Genomic DNA, 27,923 nt, shown 5'->3' with positions numbered 1-27,923 from the left:
AAGCATGACCTGCTATATGGAGGTCTTGTATTTATAGCAGCTTAATTAACTGGCTTTTCCTTCTGGGGATCTCAGAATAGAAGACAAATAGCCGAGATCTCATGCTAATCCTTAAGCTCATCGAGCAACAGCACCTGATACCAGATGAGAGATAAACCCATCAAACGCAGTTTACACACAGACCAAATATCTGAAGAAGAGATTTTTTCTACAGATGCATGTAAACACACATAACAGTATATGCATTTGAATTCACTAGTACATACAACAGCAGTACCAACAACATCGGGAATTCATGAAAACAATGTATAATGATGTATAATGTTGAAATCGTGTTCCAAGACCGCATCAGTCCAAAGTAGACAGGCTAACAACAACAATGGAGGATGACAAGGAACACGTCTATTTACTTCTTGGAAAATTGGGAGCATCTTGATATACTTGATATACTATATAGCCCAAAAAATGGAGATATGCCAGTAAATCCTTGAGACAAGGCTATGCAGTGGAAAAGGGAAAAGTATAGGAAGTGGTAATGTAGTGGTTTACATATGTGCCTTTAATGCAGCTTTATTTGCAATCAATGCCCCACTTAAAACAGCCTGGGGATTGACCAGCAGTCCAAGGTGTACCTGGCCTATTGCCCTAAATTCCCTGAGATAGACTCCAGCTTCCCTGTAACACTGAACAGGATAAGCTGAATAAGCGTGGAGTTGTAAACATCAGACCATAATGATGGACACCGAAATCGAAGAAGTTCTGACAGAGATCTTCTTGATGCCTGGGCACCTAAAACCTGTGACTAGAACTGTATTTCAATGTAGATCCAATTTCATGCACAGTTTGACAGTACTAGGCACTATTCATGTAGTGTTTGGTTGGTTTATTCTCAATTTTTTTTTACACAGAATCTATTGCGTGGTCTTGTGTTTTATTTAGTTTTATTATCTTTATCACACTGAATTTAAATTGAGTTTTTTTTTAAAACACCAAATAGCAAAACTGTATGTAGTTACATATACTACATATGTACATACCAAACAGTTTGAAATGCAACAGTAACCTTTCAACAGGAACTTTGATGTTACAGTTAAAACCAGATGGTCACTTCCTCGATGACCCCATTTGGTCATGTCAGTGTGTGTGTGTGTGTGTGTTTATCCTCACTCGTGTGTCATACAAGCACTAGTAGGGGATTTGACGCCCCTGCAGATGGTGCATAATGGACTGTTTACGATGTCTTGTACTGCATGAGTAAGCTTTGCTGGTTAGACCACTGACCCTTGACCTCTGACCTCCATCTCTGACCAGACCAGATGGACTGTGGTTAACTCTCAAGATTTTAAGTTCAACAGGGTTGTTTGTATTTAGGAAAAAAATGAAATGAAATGGAAGTGTCTGCACGGCGGTCGAGTGGTTAGTGTGCATGCTAACTCCGGTTTCCTCCCACATTCCAAAAACATGCCAGGTTAATTGGCGACTCCAAATTGTTCATAGGTATGAATGGGCAGCACCCCCAGCGACCCTCGTGAGGATAAGCGGTAGAAAATGAATGAATGAATGGAAGTGTAGCCACAAAAAGTGAGTTAAAATGATGCTAGCTAAATATTTCTCCCATGACAGAACAGTAAGGGGTAAAAAGTATGTTTTCTGTCCAAGAATTACCCACACGTACAGTATACAGTGGGACTTTACACACCAAAGACCTGGCTTTAAATCAGCTAGCCACAATTATGTGCCTCGCCTTCCTCTCCACCCTCTTCCTCTGGCTTTCCCTTTCACTCACGCTCTTCCTCTCCCACAGCAGTCAGTGAGCTGTGAGAACACTTCTAGAACATGAGAAACATGGCGAAAAGAGGAAATGACTGCACGGCACTACATTTCTACACAGTTATTGTCACTGCTACAATGCAGCTTCACAGTCAATGCTCACTTAATTAGGTAACCCTGCACAATCCACAGCTATATTCTTATCTAGTCTGCAGTAATCTATGATCTGACCTCTTACTATGGTGTTGTGTCAAAGATTTCCACTTGTGTTTCCTTCCATTGCATTCCATCCACATGCTGAAGCACACATGGCTAATGAATCACAGCAGACACAGCTTGGTATTAAATAAGGCAAAACTAACAAACATGGAAAACCAAAAGGAATCATAAACAGTGTTCTTTCCCATGACAAGATCTCCACAATGTGCAAGCTGCAGGGGCTGCTGTTGTGATACCAGGGACAGGAAAGCAGAAAACAGGGACATGTTTACAGTACAAAGTAGTATAGTAACCCTAGTTAGTGCATGGTAGGAATCACTAAACATACAGTGCATACAATCAAAGTGTCAATATCATCTCCTGTACTGTGCTCTTATTTTGGAGTTGCTTCCTGCTGCATATAATGTGCAGCCGCTTGATTCTAGTGTGCAGCAGCTGGCGGCAATTTACAATCAGTGGTGTTCCTAAGCCCAGAGTAGTCATTAGGACGTTGCTGGTTCACTGTTCTGTTTCATTCCTTCCTGCTGTCACTTAGATGTTCTGCACCTCTACTACATTTCCATTGATACTTCCTATGTTTTTTCCATCGTCGCTGATTGTTGCCAACTTGTAATATTATCAATTGTTTTTGTTTTTTTTTTAACAGTGCTACTTCCATCAATTGTCCACCGATCAGTATCAGCCGATTTCTATGGAGACTTAAGTAGTCATCATGTCAATCAATGCCTTTCTATTCCAATCAGAAAAAACAGTCACCTGTGGTTCATACCACTGCAGCCTGGATCCTGGTTTGTTCATCGTTGAGAAAAAAAGTCACAAAAATCGAAAGAAAAAGGAAAGCACACCAAGGTCTTGCATAATAATGTTCTGCAAAACTACATGACATTTTTTGTGACTTCAAGGGTACATTTTCTTAAAATATGTTGGTCAAATTCCAAATTATACAACATTAGTTATATAATTGTTCAATTACAATCCTCCACTGTTGGCTGTTCAACTTCCTGTAATAAACTTCACATTACTTTGCTGTTGTCACACAAAAATTATGTTCCATGCAGTCGGGCTGCAGCTCTCAAAGGGCGACGTTACAGTATTAAGTGTGAAGTATGAGAAGTGATATGCATATCTTTGTTCCTTAATTTGTTTCACATGCAGCGTGTGACAGTATGTGTTCAAGCCAGCACATATTTGTTCCTTGTATACTCACAAGACAGCATGAGTGGGGTACATTTGTTTAAAGTATAGAAGGAGTCCGCAAAGCACCCACACTCATATGTTGGACTTGCAGAAGGTAATGCATATTGTACCACACACACACACTCTATTGTCTACTTTATGACGGTGTGTGTCGCCCCTGAGGAGGAATGCGCCTGCAGAGTGTAGATTTATACGTGGCTGGGTGCCACTTCCAGCTTCAAGCTCGTAAACAACTGTTGATTGTAATACAATCTTGCATGCAACCAAATGGCGACTTTTTTAGGAGTAACAAAAAAGCACTAAAAACATCAATCAGAACACAACATCACATTTTCCCTCATCTAAGTGGACTTTAGGGGATATTAGGCTGAATGACACGATTAAACTAGAATGACACCTGCTGGAGCGCTGACCTGTGCCAAGGCCAAACCATTCCTAAACATGTTCATGATATTGTAGATTCACTCCAGCCCTTACAGTAATGCTCATTACAAAATTAGTTCCTACTGTGACATACTACTTTAATACTACTCTACTCTACTACTCTACTACATACTACTCTAATTATCGCTCCATCACTATATAAAAACGTATTAGTGTATAGACTATGGTCTGTAATTAGTCAAAATATATTGACATACACATGATATGTACTATTTTGATCACTAGATTCAGACATTACATTACAACACCACATGAAGTCAGCCATGACATGTACGACATGAGTGGCAAAAATTCCCCTCCATTCAATGTAGAAGTGGTAAATTGTTTAATCTTATATCCCATGCATTCATTTATCGCGGTTGGGTATGGAGGGATATCCATATATGTTAACAGATAAAATAAAAATACCTTTTTATAAAACATAACATTACTTAGTCGACTCCACAGGGATGGGTGTCATGGAGCAGTGTCACATTGGGATTACCAAAGCTCAGTGTGCACCACTGTGATTGACAGCTCTCAGTTGACAAGATGTCTCACTCTTTTAGGAAAAATGCTGCAAGGTCTCTCATGTCGTCAGTTATCTTATTTACATGACAGCATGTCATTTTTGTCTCACCATGGTCAAGCGCTAATTAAATGACATCTGGATGGCTGGACTGGAGTCTTTCAGTTGCTTTACGAAGGTGCTGGCTATCAAAGAGTTGACCATAACACAGTTGCTTTGCTGTGCATGTTTACATGTGCGGGTTGTCTGTTTCTACACAAAGTAGATGCTAGTAGAGCAACTACAACAATATATCAGCTATGTAAATGTGTACAAGGCATGTGTCAGTTTAGTATGATAGCCTGGAATGTTGCTAAAGGGGGAGCTGCGGCAAAAAAGGGGGTAAAAGGAAGGATGTAATGAGAATGAGCTTGCAGGATTCCCTGTTGGGCTGCAAACATTAAGCTTCTTCGCTTCAGGGGGTAGTGGGAGGGTGCCGGTGGGGAGGGGGTGGTTGGTTATCTTCCTCTCACAAGTCCAGCCTACTAATATTTGCCAAGCAATGCCCTGTAGCATATTTGAAGAGCTTTAATGCAAATCGGCTCACTTGCCTGCCAATTAAGAATTTCAACATCATTTCTGCCCCCCCCCCACACACACACACTTGTCTACATAATCCCAGGCTTTCCTCCTTATCTAGACTAATTACCTAAACTATCATTTAAAAGTCTACCTGTGCTCATAAGACCTCTAACTACAATCACCATCGCTCTATAAAGTATTTTACACAGATGAGCTATGCAAAGCTTTATAAAAGACACCTCTCACTGAAAATGGCATCATTAGCAAAATAGTAAGGATTCCACATCCCATCATATACAGCCTCTTTTGTCTTAGTCAGTTCGATTCATACTGCAAGCCACAAGAACGCCGTCATTTATTCCCTCTCCCGCTCCGTGTCTCCTTTTGTAGCCAAAGGCTCAGCAGTTGAAGCTGCTTTTATTGCACTCCATAATTCATAGCTGTTGCTACTGTTGCCTTATTTAGAATATACGGCCACACGTGTAAAGAAGCACGTGTGCTGTCCCCACTTGAGTGCCGTAATGGAAGCACCGACAGGAAGGTGAACAGAGCCAAAGATTCACTGTATGACAGAGCAGCACACCTTCATGTCAAGCTTGCGTGTGCGGGTGTGTCCTTGAATCATTATCAACTGTGATAGCCCTTAAGTGAAAGTAGGCAATTAGAATATTCATAAAGCCTCCGAGCCTTTGAATTCGAGATACAAATCACTTGAGCGACCTTTTAATAAGCCAATGCTCTTATTTCATAAGTTGATAGAAATCACCTAATTTACTGTTCTTTTCAGGAAAAATACAAAGTCTTCAGGGGGAAAAGGGCTGCACTTCAATTTAAAAAAAAAAAAAGAAAACTAACAAATATTGCTGACAAAATGATTAATTATTTACAAACGTATTACATCACCAAGAACATGTGTAAGATGAGACCACTATTAGATGTTTTTCCACTTAGTAGCCTTTACAGCCTGCTCTGATTACTGATACTCCAAACGGGAACAATGTAATATGGGCTAACAGGGATTAAAGCAACAATAGGCATTTATTTAGCAGCATTTTAAATGGTACTAAGGATGGATATTTGGCAAAAATTAACACGTTTTTTTTTTATTTCATGATAAAATGTCTTGTATCCAGACATGCATAAAAATAGCTTATAGATCAGCTCAGCTCCATAGCTGAGGTAATGTTGTTGTTCTAGTAGAGACCAGCACCTAGAGCCAAGTAGTGCTATCCATTTTGCCTCAATTGCTTCAAAAGAGACACCAATAATATTCCTCTTATGAAATACAACAATGCCTCTAAAATCGAACATCCCTCAATTTTGTTTTACTACCATCATTGCGTCACCATAACAGGGGTTAACTTATGTTTACATTTGTATTACAGTTAAGAATGGTAAAATGTCTACGGTTCTGCCTGTACATTTTATGAAAGATTACTTCAATTTCAATTATTTACAATAGAAAATCGTGATGAAATCTTATGTCTTATAGTCTTATGTTTGTCTTCAGTCATCTAATCTGTATGGAATGTGATGCCAGTTCCTCCGCACTATCATAGTATCTTCAGCCTGCAACTGTTGCAGTTAAAAATTCCATGATAAAAATACACCTCTGAGTGTATACCGAGTAGAGCGACATACATGCTATTTTTCTAATGCCTAAAAATATAAAAAGCCACGTTGGTGAGCTGTGGTGTAAAATGCAGACTGGAGTACACATGGACAATGTGATACTTAGAGAGTGCTTACATAGACAGGCGCGAAACAATTATGGTCAGAAATTAAAATGCCCTCATCATGGACATGAATGAATAAGAATAACTGAAAATGGTTATCATAAAATCATTACACCGTGAAAAAAGAATTGTTCAAATGAATGGCTCAAAATTAGTATGTCCACGTATGTAAATGGAGGTCAAGATTCAAAAGCAATCCCCCCCATGTGACATCATGTATATTACAGGAAATGTATCAATAGCTATTTGTTTGATATAATCGTGTTACACTGTGTACAGCATTTCATCATGTGAGCAGCATGAAAGATAAAATGGGTGAATTGGCCATTTGATTTCATTGCCAATCATATTGGAGTAGTTTGCCTTTGCATGCTCTTTGTAGCTATGCACATATGAATGACACAGAAACAATTGTACTGAGCCAAGAGAATGTAATCATAAAACACACATATACACAATGTAACTCGCTTCGGCCACCCAGTGTCAAACAGTCTTGTGTAGATAAGCGAGAGTTGAGCATCTGCCTGCTCGGATAAAGGTGATATAAAGTAGTTGTGGGATGAGGCCAGTTCTGATCCGCTGCCAGACACTTTACATCAGCTGCAGACAGATAACCGTACAAGCTGTTCACCTCTGTGACCACCTCGTAATCTCTGCATCATTAAGCCATCACTCCTATTATCTGTGTATTTCTATCTCTCAATATACTGAAGAGAGACGTTCTTCCTCGGCGGACAAATCAGCAAACTCAGTAATTATTAATCATCAATTAAGTGCAACAGCAGAACACACAGGCATGACGGATCTGAGTTAACCTTAGCCAAGGATAACCATATAACAACACCAGCATGCTACTATCCTGCAACTGTGGAGCAGGCACAACACGATTGCACCATGACCTGAGGCTAGGGTGGCATTCATGGACCATGTCTTCATCATCCCTGAGTAGTAGTTGCAACGCAACAAATCTGTTTAATGATTTGAAGAAGTGATTGTACAGAAAGCATAAAAATGCAAGCAGTGTCTGCACAGCCTGTACAACACACATAGCCCCATTTCAGCCATTACTAGTAGTGCAGCCACTGGACCGAAGCAGCAATTAATAGTCTCAGTTTTAACTTGAAACTAGCCAATCTGTACTGTTGATAAATATGCACACATTTATATTTAAAAGTGTCTTCATTATACCCGATGGTGATTGCACAAACAATCAGGACTGTAAGCAAGTAGCTCATCAGGTCGCTATAGAATCCTCTACCTAGTGATATCTCATCTGCTTACGGAACACTGTTGATTCATCACTATAAGAATTCATCACATTTTGGAATCCAGATACCTTCTATTAATTTCAAATGCTTGGTCTTGTCAGATACTCAGCTTGCCATAAGGCACTGCAGCATGATGATTGTTTTTGAGACCTGCAAGCAGTCAACTGACAGTCCAGCTGCTTGCCGACACATTGATACGTTCATTTGATCAGCATGGGCAATGTTACACCCTTCACTTTTTACCAGTCTGTGTGCTGGGTATGTATACAGTACTGCAATATTTTCAATCAACCTTGGATGATTTCATTATGAATGAATGGAAGGTAGCAGAGTTAGCTTAGTTTACGACTGTGGCTTCATACAAAATGGTTAACAAAAATACTCTCAGATATCCATCTAACCCCGTCTCTTATTCATATTTGTGGTACATTCATCACACTATTGAAAAGAAAAAAGGCAAAAAAGGAAAAGGACTAATTTTTGAAGTGGCTTTGAGGTCACACACCAGAAAAGACTATGAAAGCCCCAGATAAGAAAACCGAGCATATGAATTGGTTTGTATTAAAATATCTATAATTGGGTGGGCATTATAAAACTGTCATCTCATTTTATACACGAATGTCCCCATTTCACTAAGAAGAACGGGTGCATGTCTCTGCATTTCTGTGACTGGGAGATCTAGCTTGCACAGCAATGCAGGAAGAGAAAAAAAAATGACCTCCACAGCACTCCGACACACGTGGCTGCAGCCCACTGAAGGCAGGGGAGGAAAGAGGAGGAGAGACAGAGCTATGCAGCACTCAAGATATTTATCTTCATTGATAGCCAAAGAGGAGTGGATGGAGAGCCAGGTTCGACTAACAGACAGTACAGCTTCTCTGCAGTGAGTGGTTATTGATTGTAAGTGGATTCCATTTTTGCTTGTGCTGCTCTTGCAGAATTTGGCAGACACAATGAAAAGCACTGGATGCCGGAATGCATTAAAGAGCACACTGCTAAATTGGTATAACAGCCGAATGCAATGAAGTGATGCAAACTTAAAGTGTTGTTCTGTGTCACTGCGGAGAACGCACGGAAAGAGGAGACGTTCTGGCACATCAGTGACCTTTTCACAGATAATGAGCCAACATGGTTGTGGTTGTAGCAGCAATGGGGACACAAGATCACATGTCAAGCTCTCACTGGGTGATGCTGACGCCCGTGGCCTTTTGAGATAAACAGGAGACATACATTTAAACGCTCATGTGCGTCACGAATCAGTTATTATGTACAATTCAACAGCAAGTTGTTGGAATCTTCTGACCCGCAAACGCTGATTAGAGGCACAAGTCTGGCATACATAGTTATTGCCATACTGTATACATCCCCAAGGCATAATTCTACAGAAATTAAACTTGGAACTTAGTGTAGCTTGTATAGCAATATAGGTTTACAATCTTGCTAAGAATAAGTCAATACAAAGCCAGTATTGTCTAAAAAGCTGGCAACACAAGTGTGTATGAAGATAACTGCATCTTGCTATACAGTCAAGTGTGGTAGTGGTACTTACTTAAGAACTTTATTTATCTGTTAGGAACTTCATTTGTGCAGAGCATCAAAGCGTGTGCAGTTCATGTACCCAACAATACAACATAAAACAGCTATGCTCATACCTTTCTATTATAAATGCTGATGCGTGATTCCTGGTGTAGTCCATTTCTTTTGCTGCTCAATGTTATGATTTTATTTAGTGGGTTACGATGAATGTTTGATAGTGAATCATACCAAGCTGAAATGTTAAAGGTAATTACAGATTCAATGAAGCATCTGAGCTCCTGTGGAAACAGATTTTGATGAGCTCAGGTGACCATTAACTCTGACCCGTTGTTGTCTGTCAGTCAGGAAAGAGAGGGTCTGCAGGATCAGGTGCGGTTGACATCTATTTGGAGTAGCTTACGCCCCAGCAGGTGAGGTTGGACAGTGTTGAAGGTGCTCGAGAAGTCCACAAACACCAACCTCATGAATGACTTGGGCTTCTCAAGATGAGTATATGCCCTATGCAGCAGCATCAGTACAGCATCCTCCACACTCCTGTGTTGTTTGTGTGCAAACTGGAGAAGGTCAGCATGAATACTGACCTCCTCCCGGAGCTGGGGAAGAATAAGGCTTTTAAAGCCTTTCATTACCAAAGAGCTCCACTTCATTCTGTTGCAGCTCCAAATTTGCTTGGGTGGATAACCTTGGCGTGAGCTCTGCTGTGAGCTCCCTTCTCTCCTATGAGAAGTCGGACTACAGAAGTAGGTTTTCTGCCATATTCATGGGTTCCTTTGTCTGTGTATTTGATAATGCTGAATTATTGGAGAGGCCAGCCAGCAAGGGGTTAAAACACCTTGCCAGGTGTTCCTGGCATTGCCTTCCTGAAAAAGTTTCTCGACCCTCTCCTTGTACCTTCTCTTGGCTGTCTTTATTTCTTTATTCAGTCTGTTTTGGATGAGTTTAGACTCAGTTTTGTTCCCTGAATTAAAGGCTATTTTCTTCACATTTAAAGTTTTTTGACAAAGTCTGGGTCATGATTTGAATGAAGATTCTATCCCAAAGTGCACAGAAATGGGACAAAAAGAGAAAGATATGTGTAGACTTTTGTGATCCAGGTCCTATTATTAGAAAACACCTTTACAGTTTGTGTGGAGATAATCATTTCCTCACAAAATGTGATATATAATGGGTGACCACCTCAGTGGCATCCTCGAGGCTGCTCCCATCAGTGAACACGCTCCAGTCTGTGCATTGGAAACAGTCCTGGAGAGTCTCGACAGCAACATTATCCCACCTTTTTACCAACTGGTAGTGTCATGGTCTGGGGCTGCATGATTGCTGCCAACACTGGGGAGCTGCAGTTTATTGGATTGGATCCTGATGGATGTTGGACATATTATGCTCCTCTACCTTCCTTCCGCTTGAAGATGGAGACATACTATACGCAGTCACATCAGCTTCCTCAACAAAGCATCATCTTGGAGATGTGTTTGGGCTCTTGAGCATGTTGGAAAACTGGCATGTGATGTAGTTTCCAAAGGGAGGAGATCATGTACCACTTCATGTTAATGAAACTCTGAATTCATGTTTTCCCCAAATAACTGTAGCTCCAAAGTGTCGGCAGCAGGCATGGAATCCAGACCACAACACGACACCACCACCATGCTTGACTGTATAGCACGCCACAAATATCTTTGTACTCGCTTGTGCGGTCAGCTATTTTGACAATAATAGCTTTGACTTGAGTCATTTACAGTTGCTTGTGCTTGTTTCATTTATATAGTGTTGCCCCTTAAGATATTCAAATGGTTGCTGAAATTATGAGGGGTGTACTCACTTTTTCGTCAAAACATAACCGTTTAAGTCATAACATAAAACTTTGTGATGCTTAGCTTTCTCTATTCACACATGGAACTGCAGCCGGTGTTGGACCATGCACACATTAGCAAGGCAGCTATGTGAAAGTTGGCAGTGTTCCTAATCACTGAAGCCCAATCAGCAGCAGAACCAAGGAGGTTAGTCCAAATCCTGCTGGCACCCCACGGGCACGAGCAGTAGAACTCACGGGCAGCCCACGTGGTCCGCGCGACGCTGTGACGTGAGTCCTCTGACAAGTGACTGATATTTTCCACGAAGCCCAGAAGTCGAACAAAAAATAACGTGGGAGAAGCTTACCGCTTGGTGGTTCGTGTAGTTCATGGTGCAGCAGACAGTAAGTAAAAATAACACAAGTCAAATGTCCTTTTGAGGCGACCCCACGCACAACGGAATCTTAAGTTTAAAAAATAAAATCCGAGTTGCGAGTCACGGGTCCCCACAGTCCAAGCACTCGGTCATTTTCGTAAAAAGGCGAGCCATTGTGCGAACCTCTGCGTGGGTCGTCCTCATCGTGCTTGCTTTAGGTCCAGTACAGCTCCGTCCGGACTCTCTCTCTCTTCGTCTCCTTCTCACTCACACACGCAGCAGCACAAGGGGAGGATAAAGAATGACCGACTGATGGACCAACCAAGAGTCGTTTCTTAAGAGGGCGGGTGCGTGCACGTAGAGGAGAGTGACTTGACATCATGCAAACCCTTCTCCTCCACTGAGGCATTCAGGGACACCCAGGGTTGTTTAAAGGGCGTACAGGGTGCTGGCAACAATTCAAAAAGGTCATTCCATGTTTTGTCCACGCCCTTTTTCCCATTTACGGATTTTTCCCAAGACATCATGGGGTGAAATGTGACAGAACACACCATCCTGAAGCTACTATTTACAGAGTTGAGCTGCAAGCAAGCCAAACGCCTACAGTAGGGAAAAAAAGATGAAACATAATGTATGTTTGTCTTTGTTTTAGTCATATTTTAAGCAATGATTCAACTTTTCAATGTGACGTCTGTTCAATAGCCAATCCACATTTTTCCAAATCCTCCGGGAAGTGACCAGAATCTATAAAAAGGTCACATTTATATGGAAATACAAGACTAAAGTGGAGCATACAGACTTTGTTTTGTACATGTGTGTATTCATTTGAATTGCTGCACACAAAAGGGTGAACATTTGTCAAAATATGCACCCAAAATATTCACCCCCCCAACCTATTATTTTTCTGACACCACTATTGAAATTAATTGTTATTGTGAATTATTATTGAAACTCAAGTGAGATGGACAAAACACCAACTCTTGAGTGTGATGTCAAATTATGACTAAATTTGGCACACACCTTTAGGAGCCTGACAAACAAGTGTTTGTAAAATGTGAGTAAGATTGGTTGAAAAACATGGCTGCCATCAGGGGGTATTTATTCCATGATTAAATTTGCCGACAAAGTATCTGTTGTGTCAGGTTAACTACAAGACCCACTAGTTCAAAAGTAAACAAACCACTAATTTTCCTGCAACACTTCCATAGCATTGTCAATCTCGAGAGTGAGCCACACTGCTGTGGCAATGAAAACAAAGACTATTTCTATATTCATAATAATAGATAAAGTCAACTCAGCACAAATACACAATACATAATAGTAACATAATAATAATAACAATAATTACACATGCAACTGTTGTGGCCGTAATCCACTCGAAATTAACCCCCGCCCGTCACTCGCTGTCCTCTGCATGTCCAGAAGACATGTATTGAATGTATTATACCACAAGCACAATGTCTTAAATGGCTTATTTGCTCTGATTATGTCTACTGTATTGGATAATATGAGTGTAACAGGGACTATAGGAGTGTTATTTCATATCTAAGGGGCTATAATAATGTTCAAAACCATATTTAGATGGTCATAAACTGTTTTCTGAGCTCTAACTATGAGCATACATTAATGTGAAAAAGTGTTTGCGACGTTCCTGAGTTCTAACATGAAAAAAAAAGGGGCAAACACTTTTTCAAACAACTGTATTTGATTCATAAATTAGGAATCTTACTTTGCAGGAATTCACGGGTCTGTAACCAATTAACCACAATAAATGATTGATGACTGTATGCCATGACTGTGAGTCAACAGAAATACAGGCTACACAAATCATACAAAGCAGCAGTGTAATTGCTACATACAATATACTGTATGTACAGTAATTACTGACATAGTCACTCATCATTCAGGATAAAAATACAACCCGTCATCCGTGTCTAAAATCCCTCCCTGTGTGCCTGCCTGTACTGAAGGCCTGGCCTGTGTGAGCATGCTGGCAACTTGTGCAGTGAATTGCTCTGCCCTGTCAACCTACTGATGTACCGTTTGTGGTGAGGTGGGGGGAGGAGGGGATCAGCTGACTTAGAGCTGGTTTCAAGAATATACATACTGGAAAACTAATAACAGATAACACACAATCGGTCGTCTCGCTAGCACGCCACAGTAGGAAATGAAAGTTATGCATCAATTCCAAACAGTGTAATGAATTTAGCAAAATCTAGAGCAACACGACTTGTTGTTATTGCTGGTGAGCTTAGAAATGCAGCAGATGACGTGTAGGAGGATGAGGATGGAGGAGGAGAGAGTCTGTCTGTGGGCAGACTTGGCCCATAGCAACACAACAACAAAGTCCACCTCAGTGGATTGATAACACGTGGCTGCACAACATGTGCTCACCAACATTTTAACAGGAAAAGGTACAAAAACATGAGTGGGCTGCACTATAAATACAACCTTCTGCAACATAAACCACAGACATGGTATACAAATGATGCAAATTTTGAAAGGGTTAATAGTTGACAGAAACATTGTTTGATGTTGAGTGAGTACAAATAATGTAATACTGCAAGAAGTCCTACAAAATGAAGAGTAAGTGCACAGTAAGTGTTTAGTAAGTGTATGAGTGGTTAGAGATAGTGTTGTATGTACACAGTGGTTCAGGGCTTTAAATGTACATCAGTGGGGCAAATTGCGCATGACTTGAAGTTGATCAATCTCGACCAAAAAGTCCAGAGCCAAATTTGTGTCCCAGTCCACCCCTTCTAATAGATAAACCACATGGCGCAACTGTTATTTCACCGCAAGGTTTGACCCCTTAATTCAAACGGACTTGAAATTTCTCACATAGCTCAAATTGTGCTACAAAAATCCCAATGCAACTTTGCACACTAACACGCTTTGTGTGCAAAATCTGACTAAATTGCAGCGATAACAGGCTCAGCTCACAGCAACAAATAGCAGGAAGCTTTGTCACAGAATGACAAAAAGCATAAACTATAGTTCATTATGTCCATCTTATTACTTGTCTTCATTCGGTGAGCAGACATGTGCAACCCAAACAAGATGAGGCTTGATAACGCAGGACTTAGATGCTGTAAATATACAGCAGTTAATCAGATTAAGGTTTCATCAGCAAGTAGCTGTGCCAAGCAGGCGACCCGGGACCAATTTGTATTCACAGTTCAACTGAGGTGTTGAAGGAGCAAAGCGTGCACACAGTGATGATACATGATGTGTCACTAACATCTGCAGACACAGTGAATGAACATCATCCTCACTAAGTGTCACTGCAGCACATTTTCCCAGGACATTCCTTCATTGAGTCTACTCACCCACTCCCTCCTCTCCTCCTCCACTGAGTCTCTCGCACTTCCTATTGACTCAACGACAACACAGCAGTTTCCTCTCTGCAGCAACTACACACTTCTCTCTCTTTTTGTCCCATTTCTGTGCACTTTGGGGTAGAATCTTCATTCAAATGACCCAGAGGACGGACTGCACAGTAAATCAGTAAATAGGTTCAGAAAAATTCACATTTTGGATGCCTTTAGGCTCCGTTGCAGATACTCCACCCCCCCCAGTAAAGTCACTGGGTCACTGAGCCTGGTCCAAAAAGTGGCACTTGAGCTAATAAGAATGAAATGGATTCACTGTGAGATGCAAGACTGAGAATAGTTTCTTTATAAACAGTTCCTTTCATAAACGGTTCATGAACACTATTAGATTTTGTCTTCTATGCTATATAACCATATTCTATATGTCAAACTTAAGAAAAGCATTTTATTTATTATTTAGATTGGAAAATTAAACCAAAAATTGAAATAAAACGTTAAACCCCAAAATGCACATTTCTTTTCCGCCCCCTCCTGGCAGTTGGAGGTATTGTAACACACTCACACCCATACAAGCACATTATTCCTTATAATTGATGAACTGTTGATATCTTCTGACTAATGCCCTATTAACTGCTAAATTAAGGCGACTTGTAATCTCATAATATTAACAAACATGAAAAATCTTCCATCCACAACATAACATAGTAATAATTATAAACTCTTGGGTGATCTCAAAGTTTATGGTTGCAAAATAAGCCACAAGTAATTTAAATGTAGTCCAAAAATGCTTTCGGTTTTAACCAATCAAATTGAGATAAGCCGCTCTGTGTAACCAATAGATGGACAGTGTTTGGATTCCAAGCAAGATGGATTAACCTTTTCATCACCTAGTAATGACAGGATTATAACACAAACTGACATATGGTCACCTGCTGGTTCTGAGGAGGGGGGACTAAACCTTCACAGGAACAGTCGAACAGTCGGCTGAGGAGGGCACAGGTCCCATAAGGACACAGAAGGTATAACAAGTGTGAATGTGTCATCCTGAGCCCAGCTGCAGTTTGCCTTGAGTGACCTCATCATGTTGAAGCAGAGAGGTGAGCTGTTGTTTCACAGCTCAGCCATGCCTCTCAGCACCTCGCACCACAACAAGAGGCCCCTTTCAACAGTTTTGGCCAACAGATCTCCCTCATCATTAAACCCTCAATCCTGAAGAACCGCCTCCTCAACCTGGAATTCCCCCATAAAAAAAGCTTGCCTGTGGCATTTAGGCATTTTTTGACAGCACAGTCATCCCCCCCAATCCAAAGCCAATTACCGACAGTCTCTTACAACTCCAGCCTTTTTTACGCCTGCTGCAGTGATAATAAAATGCTTTAAAGACACTGAAGCTTATCTGCTTTAGCATAAGTCAGACTAAAAAGTAAACCGTACCATTATTATTATTATAAACAATAACATTAATTCATTTATTAATTCAATAACATTAATTCATTCATTTTCTACCGCTTATCCTCACGAGGGTCATGGGGGTTGCTGGAGCCTATCCCAGCTGTCTTAGGGCGAGGTCCACCCTGGACTGGTGGCCAGCCAATCACAGGGCACATATAGACAAACAACCATTCCCACTCACATTCATACCTATGGACAATATGGAGTCGCCAATTAACCGAGCATGTTTTTGGAATGTGGGAGGAAACCGGAGTACCCGGAGAAACATGGAAAGTTAGAAAGTTAAAAAGAATTTAGTCTAAAAAACTATTGCCGTTTTCGTACACTGTGGCTATCTGTCACAGTGACGATCATGGTTTTTCTACAGCTGGAACACTACAGACAGATTCCGGTCGGGGAATCCTTTAATCTTTATTATGTGTACGTGTGTGGTTTATTTGTTCATAGAACACACACAGTATCGGTCTCCTTTCCAAGCACAATGTGCCCTGCACTGATGAGTTGTTCAAGTGCACTATGTATTTCTCAGTGTCAGGCTGTCACAGTGCTTGTTTTGTTGAATACAGCTGCACCTGCACACAATATACATAATAAAAATAACACTGTTACCATCTTTCATGAGCAGATATGAAGATATACAGTAGTTAGGTATTTGAAGAATACTATTTTAATTATATTTTGAGAAAATGCATTTTTTTTAAATTAAATTCTGTGAAATTATTGCAAGAAAAAGCTCAGGTCAGAACAGAATGGCACCACATATGGTGAGGCAGCAATGGTCCAAATTGTGATGGTGTACCTGCCAAATACTGTACACACACATGCACGCAGTTACTCAGTCTTTGGCATACTGCTGACACACAGCGAGTACACTTTGGCCCAGTATATACAATTGTAAGGTTTCTGTGCCAGTGATGCTGGCGACTTCAGTGGAATGTGCACCATGAGAATAGGTTGATTTAATAACTATTATTGTTCTCTTGGACCACTTGGTTTGGCCTTTTGATAACCCCAAGTACTCTCTGTATGGATGTCCTGTTGCCAAGGTTGCTTAGGAGAGACATAAGCAGAAAGAGAATACATTCCTGCTCTTATTCAACTCCCACGTCAGATTTGTAAAAGGAACGCAGAATCGATAAACCCCAGCATAAAACTGGCACACAGCCTTGTGGAGGGTGCAGATGTTAGCCCATAAGCTAAAACATGTAGCACGCATACAAGCAAGAAATTGCCTCCATATGGAAAGACACAAAATCAACATTTACACACTCAGTGAAACACATTTAGCCCACCAAATGCTCATCTTAACACTTTTGTTTGCTGGCATTTTCAAAGACAATCAGCTGCTCAGATCTTTTTATTGGCTTGTTTAGGAAAAAGCAACACACCATCTTCACTTGAAAACAGCAACATGTGGGCGTGTAGCTGCAAATCCAATTTAAAACGATTTGGATTATCCCAATCAGGATGGTGCAAGCGGTGGCAATTTGCAGTTGCTAAACAAAAAAAAAAAACAATCTGCATAAACTGCAGAAACTGAAGTGTTGGTCTTGGCGTGGTGGAGAGCAGAGAGCGAGGATTAACAGTGGGTGACGCTGCAGGCTGAGATAAAAAGAAAGAGCGGGCCAAATATGAATATGGAGGCAGGAAAGAAGCAGCAGCAGCAGAGGGAGATGGTTTCAAATGGAAAAAAGGTGCAAGGTGTCAGCTTTGCGTTCCAATAACAGTACTTGTCCACCCGCCTGGGTATTTTCTCGCTTGGCCGAAGCCTGCTGTTTTTCATAGGAAGCTGGATAGAGCCTTTGCATTGCTCACAACACAGAGCGCCTATTCAGACCACCGAGGCTGCTTCTCCTGACTGCTGCATGGGTGAAGGTTAGCTGGGGTGTGAACTGAGGTATTCAATTTGAGGGGAGGGCTTAGTGCAAGTGTTGGGGTGCACAAGGTGGTGTTACAAGCCAAAATGTTTGGAGTCGGTGGACCACAGCTTGGCAGGAAAAGAAGTGGGCTTTGGAGGTTGATTCTTTTTTGCTCAGATAAAGCATCGGGTGTGTGCATGATGTGATACAAAGCTTCCTTTTTCCTGTGCCTGTTGTACTGTATCGCTATATACAGTATGCCATCTACTGTATGCCAAAAATACACACACGGCAAACAGGCCATGGCTATGACAGCCAAAGTTAAACATACATGAAGACCTAAGTTCATACTGGATGCAATCCAAAGAAATCCAAGGTGTTAAAATGGATGTCCCTTACAAAATCCAAGCAATCCGCTTCGGTGTGCAGAGTGTTGATTTATTACTCAAATATTTACTCACACACACACACAGGTTCAGTGGAAGGAGGAGTGCCCAATGAAGTGCTCCATTGTGGAGGAATGTGCATTGGCTCAGACATGATTTGAGTATCACCACACTGCAAACGCTGTTAGCTTTAGCAAAAACATCCACAGAAGCTAAATAGCCTTGAGCTGAACTAATATACTGTACAAACACGACTACAACGAATGGATTTTTATTCGGACAGCCTTGTGCAGAGATTGTGAAAAGTTATTCTCGAAAGCCAAATGAATACGGATATAACTGCAGATGCATGAGTTATATCACTACATGCTATAGTATGCAAAGGAGTAGTACAGTATATGTATTTTTGTGTAAAAAACTGTAGCCATACTCATTCATTCATTCATTTTCTACCGCTTTTCCTCACGAGGGTCGCAGGGGTTGCTGAGCCTATCCCAGCTGTCTTCGGGCGAGAGGCGGGATACACCCTGGACAGGTCGCCAGCCAACCACAGGGCACATATAGTAGACAAACAACCATTCACACTCACATTCATACCTATGGACAATTTGGAATCACCAATTAACCTAGCATGTTTTTGGAATGTGGGAGGAAACCGGAGTACCCGGAGAAAACCCACGCATGCACGGGGAGAACATGCAAACTCCACACAGAGATGGCCGAGGGTGGAATTGAACCCTAGTCTCCTAGCTCCTAGCTGTGAGGTCTGCGCGAGTTAACCACTCGACCGCCTGTAGCCATACTGTATACACTAAATGCAGTTACAACCAACTTCATATGCATTTTCCTTACTGTATATGCAACATTTCTCAATATACATTTTGTTTATTTCAATTTATCTTCCCACTACCTGATTCCTACACTAAAATCAAGTGCATTCTTTAATACTGCTATTTAGAAATGACATTACTATGTCTTTTTTTGCATTACAGCGGGAGTTTTTAAAGGTGAAGACTTGAGTTTAGGTGGAGCAGCTTTGAAAAATTAGGATTAACCTTCACTACCCCTGGAACTTCACAGACAAGGTAAAGATTCATCAATCTCGCTCAAAAGCATACTGGTTTACTGTGCAACTGTAAACAGAGATTAAAGGCTGTCAGTTTGACCTTGCAGGACCTCACATTAAAGCACAATGTGTGGAAACTCTGTCCGGTCAGGAGCTGAGAAATAGGCTGAGACTTATAGTGGAATGTCAGTGCCTAATTTAAAAGGTTGCAAACTGTAATAAAAGAGTCAATATTGGCGCTACGGGGTCAGGTTGATAGAAAATGTTTTATGTTATCAGCAGGACAACAGCCAACGATATTTAAGATCGCTATCCCAACTATGACACATAGCTAAATTTAGCATTTTGGGAGCATGTGAGAGGTCAAACATGACACCGGCAACAAACTCCCACCTAACCCCCATGTGAGCTCCTCATGAGGCAGGTCATAGGTTCAGCCACCATGGCTGTAACGCGTTAGAGTCCAATGATCAGCTTCTTTCCACAAATTGGAATATACTGATTCATGAACAAAAGGAAATTGTCAAACCAAAAATTATATAACCACTATTTATAAGTAGGGTTGGGCATCATTTCAATTTGAACGATTCTGATAAACAGGTGATGACATAACTGCATGTAGATGTCACTGTCAGTGCAGTTTTAAAACATAAAAATGCAATGTGCATTTGATTTAACACACTACACAGCATCAAAAAAGTGGAAGAGCATGGAGGAGTGTCACGTGCAGAAGGTTACGCATTACAGGAGATTTAATCGAAATGTTAAAAAATGTGTTCATAGTTCATAGTGTTATATTTGTAAATAGATTGTTTTTTTAATGTACATCAACTGTTTATGTTGTGGTACAGTTGTTTAGATATTTGATCTATCACAAAAGAAAAAAAATGTGTCAAAGGGAAATTTATCCTTCAAATGTATCTTTTCACAAAAAGCTTTTTTCTCCCTTGGCTTGTTGGGAACTGATATTTCCCTAAAACCTACTGCTGATTACCAACAAATGGAAAAAGGTAGAAACAAAGAGATGAGTCTAATCTTTCTTTACATATGTTCCATGTTTATAGGTATATAAGCATTGAACACAGTATTCTGTGTCCCTTGAGAAATCAGTCAAAATCGTCCAAAATGGCCACTGTTGAAGGGGTCGTCTTTAACAAAAAAGCTGGGATTGAATGGGTTAAACCGGACAGTATAAAAGTGCAATTTAAAGTACTGTAGTAGAGTATAAAGTAGAGTATAAATCGAGTGTCCAGGTTTATGATATTGCCGATATATCTAACTTCCAGCACTATTAAAGCTATTTTGACAAAAAGTGTTTTATGTGATTGGAACCATTTCAAATGTACTTTATTTATTTACAAAGCACATCTCCACTCAAACAGTGTCTTTATGCTACCTTGTTGTCATAAAATACAGACACCATGTCTGAAGTGAACACTTAAAATACTGGAAATACTAAGCTCTCCTCCCAAACTCTGGAATTCATTACCATCTGACCTCTGAAATATTAACTCACTCCCCATCTGCAAATCAAGGCTTAAAATCTGTTCAACTCCCTTTGACTGCTTCTACACTGTCGATCCATCACTTATTTGGGTTGCTTTTAGCCTTTGTTTTTCTGTATCATATTTTTGTGGCAAAATGGGACCATTTAGCCACAGTCTTGAGCCCTGCCCCATGCACTCATGCAATGTGTTCACGTAAAACCTTTACTCATTTAATATCATTGAACACATGATTGAAATCATTTTACCATCTGTACAATCCAATGCCTAAAATTTTGTTGTGCAAGATGAGTGTTTTTGTTAACTCCGCCGCTGTTGTGTGCTAGTCCATGTTCAGAACTGTAGGGTTGAGTCCGACACAGAGGGGTCAACACGCACAGACACAGGATTGTACTTTCTGAAACAATGAATGACTTGCAGAATGGAAATCTTCAGTACAAATGCGGCTTTCATTACAGCACCAGAAATACATAGCATGATTTCAGAGATGCTATGTTCTTATTTAACACTGGCACAGCCCTGATGTCGATCCAGGGTCGGCTGAGGAGCTAAAATTAGACCAGGGGCGAAAGTGTCCATCTAAGGCCCTCTGACTTTTAATGTGGGGGCACCAGGAGGAGTGGAGGTAGAATTAGTTAAGGTGAAGAAGAGTGAGAAGAGCATGGCAGGGGAAGAGACCAGGAGGAAGTTAGATAACACAAAAGAAAAGCATCTCTGTGTATCCGGCTACGTGGTAACAGGAAATGCTGTGTTTAAGTCTATTCAAGGCAAAGAGTTCAATGGTATCATGATGTCACTCCCGGTGGGAAACGGTAATTACACAAGACCATTTCCTGATTCCCATCAACCATGCTCTCTTTTGAGAAGGGAACCCTGCATTCTGTGGACACCACGTCCCACCACACATACACTTGTGACTCAGGAAGAAACAACCAAGTGAGAGACGTGTGGTCAAAAAGGAAAGGAAAGACAGCAGAAGCCAAGAATGTAGTCATTCATACTGCAGACCTGTTAAAACCTGAAGACTAGGAAAGTGGCTCGCTACAGGGCATGAAAATAACATAATGCTTGCTCACTCATGCTGCTCCGAACAAAGCAATCATGTCTGAAGAATGCACATAAGACTTACAAGCTTTTGGCCTCTATTTGTCTGTTTTTTCATGGGATGACATGCACACATTGTTGTTCATATTTGATGTTATCTATTTATTCTCCACATTGTTATTATTCTTATTTATGATTATACGGGAGCCAGGCAACGACATTCCGTTAGCAATTTCACTGCCGTACTATTGTGCAATGACAATAAAGGAAGTCTATCTATCTATCTACACAAAAACAAAAAGTCCTTGTTTGGATCAGCAATTTCTTCATGTACTGTGTTGCTGTAAAACATACGTATACAACTCCTTCTTTCACTTTGTTTGCAAAATAGAGACAAACACTGAAGAAGAAATCCATTATTTTGTTTTAATAAACCATGTGTTGACAACCTTGGACACTTAAAGTGGAACTATTATGCCTTTTTCCATTTTTTTGACCTATAAATGTTGTTAGAAAGTTTCAGTATCAGGCTGAAGTTTATTGGAGTTGATGATTTTGGGCTGGCAAGAGAAAAATGTGGGACTGTTTTATGAACATGGGTGTTACTTGGTCATGCTGAAGAATCAGAAGCGCATGTGAAAATAAGAATTTGAGTGTCCTAAATGTGTTTATTTTGTGTAAGTAAACAGTTGTCTGTGTAGCATTATAGAGTGTGCATACATGGAGCGGGGTGTAAATTAAAAACTCATAGAGTTGCTAATAGCCTTTTTCCACCACCAGTCTTTTTTAAACACAGGAAGTCCTGCAAAAAACGCAGAATAAACCCATCTCCATTACAGATATTGTGCCAAGATTTTCTGAACCTAGTAAACGCGGACCTAATTACAACTCTGAGTTCAAACACGGTAAGTCTCCACTGGGTCTCCAGTCATGAGCTACCAGTAGCGCCTAACCACTTTTCAAGTAGCTTCCCAAAGGGGAGACATCAACATTGAGTGGCTAAATCAGCCTTTTAACTATGACTGACACTCTTTCAATGCGAAATATCAACTCAGTGCTTTGGTGACATTTGTGAGATTTGCGGAAGGATGTTGTTTTACCTTGGCTGAGAGGAACATCAACGCACCGTATTTGTTAATCATTATTACAGAACCTCCAATACCCAAATGCCTCCGAACTCCATCAAAACTAGTCCTTTGTGAGTCATGAAAGTTGCTTATGTGGCATGTGGATGAAGCGGGCGTGGCCTTCAGGTATATGTCTCCACAGGGAGAAGCCAAAGCTGCTTTCCAATGTAATAACTGCAACTTGTGAAAATCCAGCAGGAGGTTTATGGGAGCAAATAAACCTCCAGAAATTACAGTTACACAGCAAACTGTACAGCTCAACCTCGTACAAAGAATCTCTCTCATAAACCCACCCAGACTGAGGGGGGGACACAAGTGGGAGAGGGAGGGAGAACAAATAAGTGACTGAGGTAAGGAAGATGTGGAAATCTATGTATTTCTGGCTGATAATGTCCTCTGTGTGTGGAGACAGACAGAAGTTTTCCAGGAGCGCCAATGATGAAGGCATCAACAATTTTATTGTGATGCCTTCCTCCCTTCGTATATGCATTAAAAAGACTAAACGCTTAAATTTGCCGTGTCTGGCAGCATTTCACAGCGTAATTGGCCAGTCTCCACTTTCATGTTTGAACAAAAACAACTGTGGAAACTGTTCCAGGAACTCATAAGTTGATTAGTGACTGTTCAACTTAGGCTAAATTGATGTCATCATACTGGATTGTAACAAGGCAACACAAGCTCATCACCCTTCAGAGAAAATATGAAGTAAAAATGGGGTGTTTGTCAGGTCAGATCACAAATCTTTTAAAAAAGATCAAAAAGTCTCGTGCACATCTGGACCACAGACAACTTTCACATTATGAAAGCAGAAAGCTGACCCCATAAAGTCCACCAAATCAACTTCTGGCCAAAAGATAAAAATGGGGCATTTTCTAGCTATGTCCTCTTTAAAAAGCAGAGACAGAGATTGTTTGTTTGTCATGTCGCTGGCAGCATGGCCTGACTTCTTCCTCTGTCTAAACACAATGTATCACACACACGCGCGTATACACAGAGTTGAACATATGCAGACAGACGCTCCCACAGGGAATTATGGGGCTCAAAATGTGCAGCTGTGCACTACGTGTGAACCTCAAGAGGATGGATTGCATGCACAATGTTGCTCTCACTAATGTTCACGAGGGAAAGACCAACACCAGTGTCAGCATGACTACACAACCCCTGTGTGGACTCAACAAACACCAAGGCACAGCTGCGGGCTCCCCTCAGTCACCAAATAGTATGCACTGTACACAGTATTCTGAAAATAGATTTTTTGTTATTACTAGCAACATTTTTAAGAGTGGTACAAAATTGGTGCAAAATTAATGCAAGCAAGTTTCTGTTCTTATTGTGCTTGGAAGGGTTTTCCTGGGGTACTCTGGCTTCCTCACACATCCCAAAAATTAGATTTGTGAATGCATTTTGTTGTCTATATGTGCCCTGTGATTGACAGTTTGTACACCAGTGTAAAGTAAGCTGGGATAGGCTCCAGCTCACTTGCAATTCTAATGGGCAGTGTAGAAAATTGAAGGATGTATGCTTTTACCTGCAAAATGAGTTGGAAACAATGTGTGCACTATATAAATAATCATACAATGTTTCATCATCTTTGTAAAGACATAAATTGTTCACAATACTTCCACTGGATTGGATTGTTTGCAGGGCTGTTCATAAAGAAGTGGCCATATTAAAAACAATGCATTCACATTGTGTAAGATAACAGCAAACAACTTTCAATTATAGACTAGGGCAATCCATTGATGCCACAGTATGCTTATTATTGTGGTTATCTTTTGTGCTAGTGCCTCAAACTGAGTGAGAGATTTGTGTGCTAAATAAGGTAAACAATATATCAGAAAAGGCAGTGCTGCTTGCTGCAAACTAAAAATAACTATAAACTATACTTGTTAGAGATGTATTATTACATATGAAAAATCAATTATTATCTTGATACAGCTCTTGGACAAGATGATATCATTGCAGTGAGGTGCAGACAGACGTTATTACCTGCAAACTGAGAGCAATCTGACGGATGTACATCATATTGAGGTCCTGCAATATCCACAGTTTTTCCTCCATGTTTGTCAAGTTATCAATCGGCATCCTTGAGCTTTAGAGATCCGCACTTTTAAGTTAATGAACAAGATAAAGACGTCACATCGTGTTACTCGGTAAAATACTCTACTACGACAACATTTTGTGTCGGTGGCGTCTCGTTATGATGGTGCGTAAAAGCGATGCGTAAAAAGTTTGGGTGCCTCATCCAAAACGAGCCAAAAGAGCAAAGTGTGGCGAGTGGGTGAAGAGATGGTAAGAAATCCCTCAATCGTTCTCTCCACGACGCGTGTTGTTCTCCTCCTCCTACTTTTCAACAATGATCCACACAGGGAGCCCACGGTCAACACCCAGCCGGGGAAGAATGACGCCTTTTAAAATCTATTTCTCTCTTTTGTGCCACTGTCGCGATACCGAATGCGGGGGGAGAGTGTCCTGTATGAGACAAGAGAGTTCTTGACAAAAAAAGGCCATCGCCTCTGCGGGAATGACCGGCACAACTAGTCTAGTGTGCGCTCTCCTACCCCCCCCCCCCCCCCCCCGCACTAAATTAACCCCTACGAAGCACCTCTGGAGATGGTAACTTCCAAAAAAAAGCAGACAAGAAAGTGGAGAGGGGAGTGAGAAAAATGACTGAAGCAGCCCCCACACCCCTTTACACAAACAAATAACGAGCACAGAGGGTGGGGTAGCTTTGTGATTGTTATTAAATAGAGAATTAAGTACTCACAGCTGGCAAATAATGAGGTCAACCAGTCAGAGGAATTCCCAAATGGGCATTTCCTTACTTCAGCAGAGCATTAAAGCAGAAAGCTATGTAGGTTTGTTTCTCCACACCCTGATTAAAATGCTGATCAAACTAAATTAAATGATGATAATCTTGATTATAGTTACACTTGACACTACGTATACTTGAGCCATGTCACAAGTTCAGCCGTTACAAAGATAACAATGGTGTGGGGTTGGGCGATATGGAGCAAAACTCATATCCCGATATATTTAGGTTGAATATCGATATATACGATATATCACTATATGAATTTTCTTCCACAAGCTACCGTTTGATACAGTCTTTATCCAGCAACCTTAATACCGGCTTTTTTTGCTGTTCACTCCCGCTATGCAGCCTCTCCTCCTTCATATCGCCGCAGGGATCTACAGTCACTTGGTGTAGCAAAAGGGTCCGCTTTTAACATATGATCTCGATCTCGACTTTATATATAAGGAAGTCCACCCCTCTGTGACATCACAAAGGGGCAGTTTTATCACACCTTTTGAAACTGAGTGTTTTGAGCCATCCCAAACTTCATTCAGGGCTCACTTCCAAATGCACAAACCTCATTATCTGAAACTTTGGCATCATTTAACACGGGAATACAACATTCTAACTACGTTTATAGGTCAGAAAAGTAAAAAAAAAGCATTATTACAGAAGTTCAAGGGTGATACATCAGTGGGTCACAGGGGTCATGAGCATTTAGCCAAAATTACATGCATATTTTATATCCCATAAATTTTGTGTCACAGAGAACTTCAATATTTTATCACCATCACATTTAAATATTAAAAGGCCATTCCTCAAGGTCTGTGCCATATTCAACATACTTTCACCCACAAAGACATCGCAAAAACATCAAGGAGTTGTTATTTCAAGAAGAAATATGTCAGATCAGGGGCAAAGCCCAGTTTCCTTTCTTCTCCCAGCACAACATCCCAAAATCCACACCATGTGACCCAAGGGAATAAATTTACAGCTCCTGTCACCATAAACAACAAAAGAAGAGAACCTGCATTCTGTTGGACACAGCAGTGCTACAGATGAGTGACTGTGCTTGTGATGCGGGTAATAGTAAGCATGTGCACACCAGAAGCCGACTATGACAGGAAGCCACATAGGTCTCAGGATCATTAATTCACGCACACATCTATCTTCTGGCAAGCCGAGGAGTGGAGTAGCACCTCTTACTCATTGCTCATTCCAGGAGCTGATCACAAAGTGGAGGATGGGTCTTTAGGGAGACCCTTCTATACATCCACACACATGCCCATATGGCACACCCTCTTTAACTACTTTACACATTCAAACAGTAAAAACAAAAGGAGCTTTAAAAGCCTTTTGACCTCTGAGGAGGAGAGCCAGCGGTGCCAGTAGCAAGCTGGGCCACTTCCCCAAGAAAAGCCTCCACCCTAGAGAGCTTAAATCACCCAGCTAATGTGTCACAGACACTAACATACACACCCTAAGAGAGGAGATGTATTGTTCTTAAAAGGTGGAACGTGAAATACTTGACGGTGCAAAAAGGGCGGGATGTGAAAACATTCTGGAACGTGTGGAAGAATGCACATGAACGTGTTGCAATAATGAAAAAAACTATAGGGGAGGGTGTGCCCTCTGTAGCTTCTACTCAACTGGGGTGGCTTTCTTCAAGATGTTTGAGGGTCTAAAGCCCTTTTTTGTCATCCATTTGTGAAGCCAGGCGTCATCAACGTAGCTGTAGCTTGGTAGGGTTTTGGTCAGCGCAAGAAGAGAAAAGAGCCTTCCTCAAACTATTTGTACAAAATTGGAAATATAGAATTAACATAAGGGATTCATTAATGGAAATGTAATATTTTTGTGTATAGTTGGTCCTCAGGTTACAAATGAGTTCCATTACTCTGATGTTTTAGTTTTAGTATAAGTCTGAACTTATATCTGAATCATACCACTCACATT

General features: G+C 40.9%; 1 protein-coding gene across 7 annotated transcripts in view; it reads right to left on the bottom strand.

Annotated features, from left to right (window-relative positions):
* The window catches only part of rtkna (rhotekin a), a 59,543-nt gene that overhangs the window by 12,916 nt on the left and 18,704 nt on the right, over nucleotides 1-27,923 (bottom strand). Inside the window, exon 1 of one of the 7 annotated variants that reach the window (XM_058070634.2) lies at nucleotides 25,163-25,706. The exons of 4 other annotated variants lie outside the window; for them this stretch is intronic. In XM_058070634.2, coding sequence (XP_057926617.2) covers nucleotides 25,163-25,258 — 96 coding nt within the window. In that variant the 5' untranslated portion in view covers nucleotides 25,259-25,706. Of the gene's footprint in view, nucleotides 1-11,393; nucleotides 11,860-25,162; nucleotides 25,707-27,923 lie in introns of those variants that run through there. 2 more of the 7 variants (XM_058070637.2, XM_058070636.2) reach the window with 2 other exon arrangements.

This window comes from Doryrhamphus excisus, linkage group LG3 (assembly GCF_037039965.1).
Source record: "Doryrhamphus excisus strain RoL-2023G ecotype Guam linkage group LG3, RoL_Dexc_Guam_v1.1, whole genome shotgun sequence".
Classification (NCBI taxonomy): Eukaryota; Metazoa; Chordata; class Actinopteri; order Syngnathiformes; family Syngnathidae; genus Doryrhamphus; species Doryrhamphus excisus.
The sequence above is the reverse complement of the archived record's forward strand: the minus strand, read 5'-3'. Positions and strand labels throughout refer to the sequence as shown.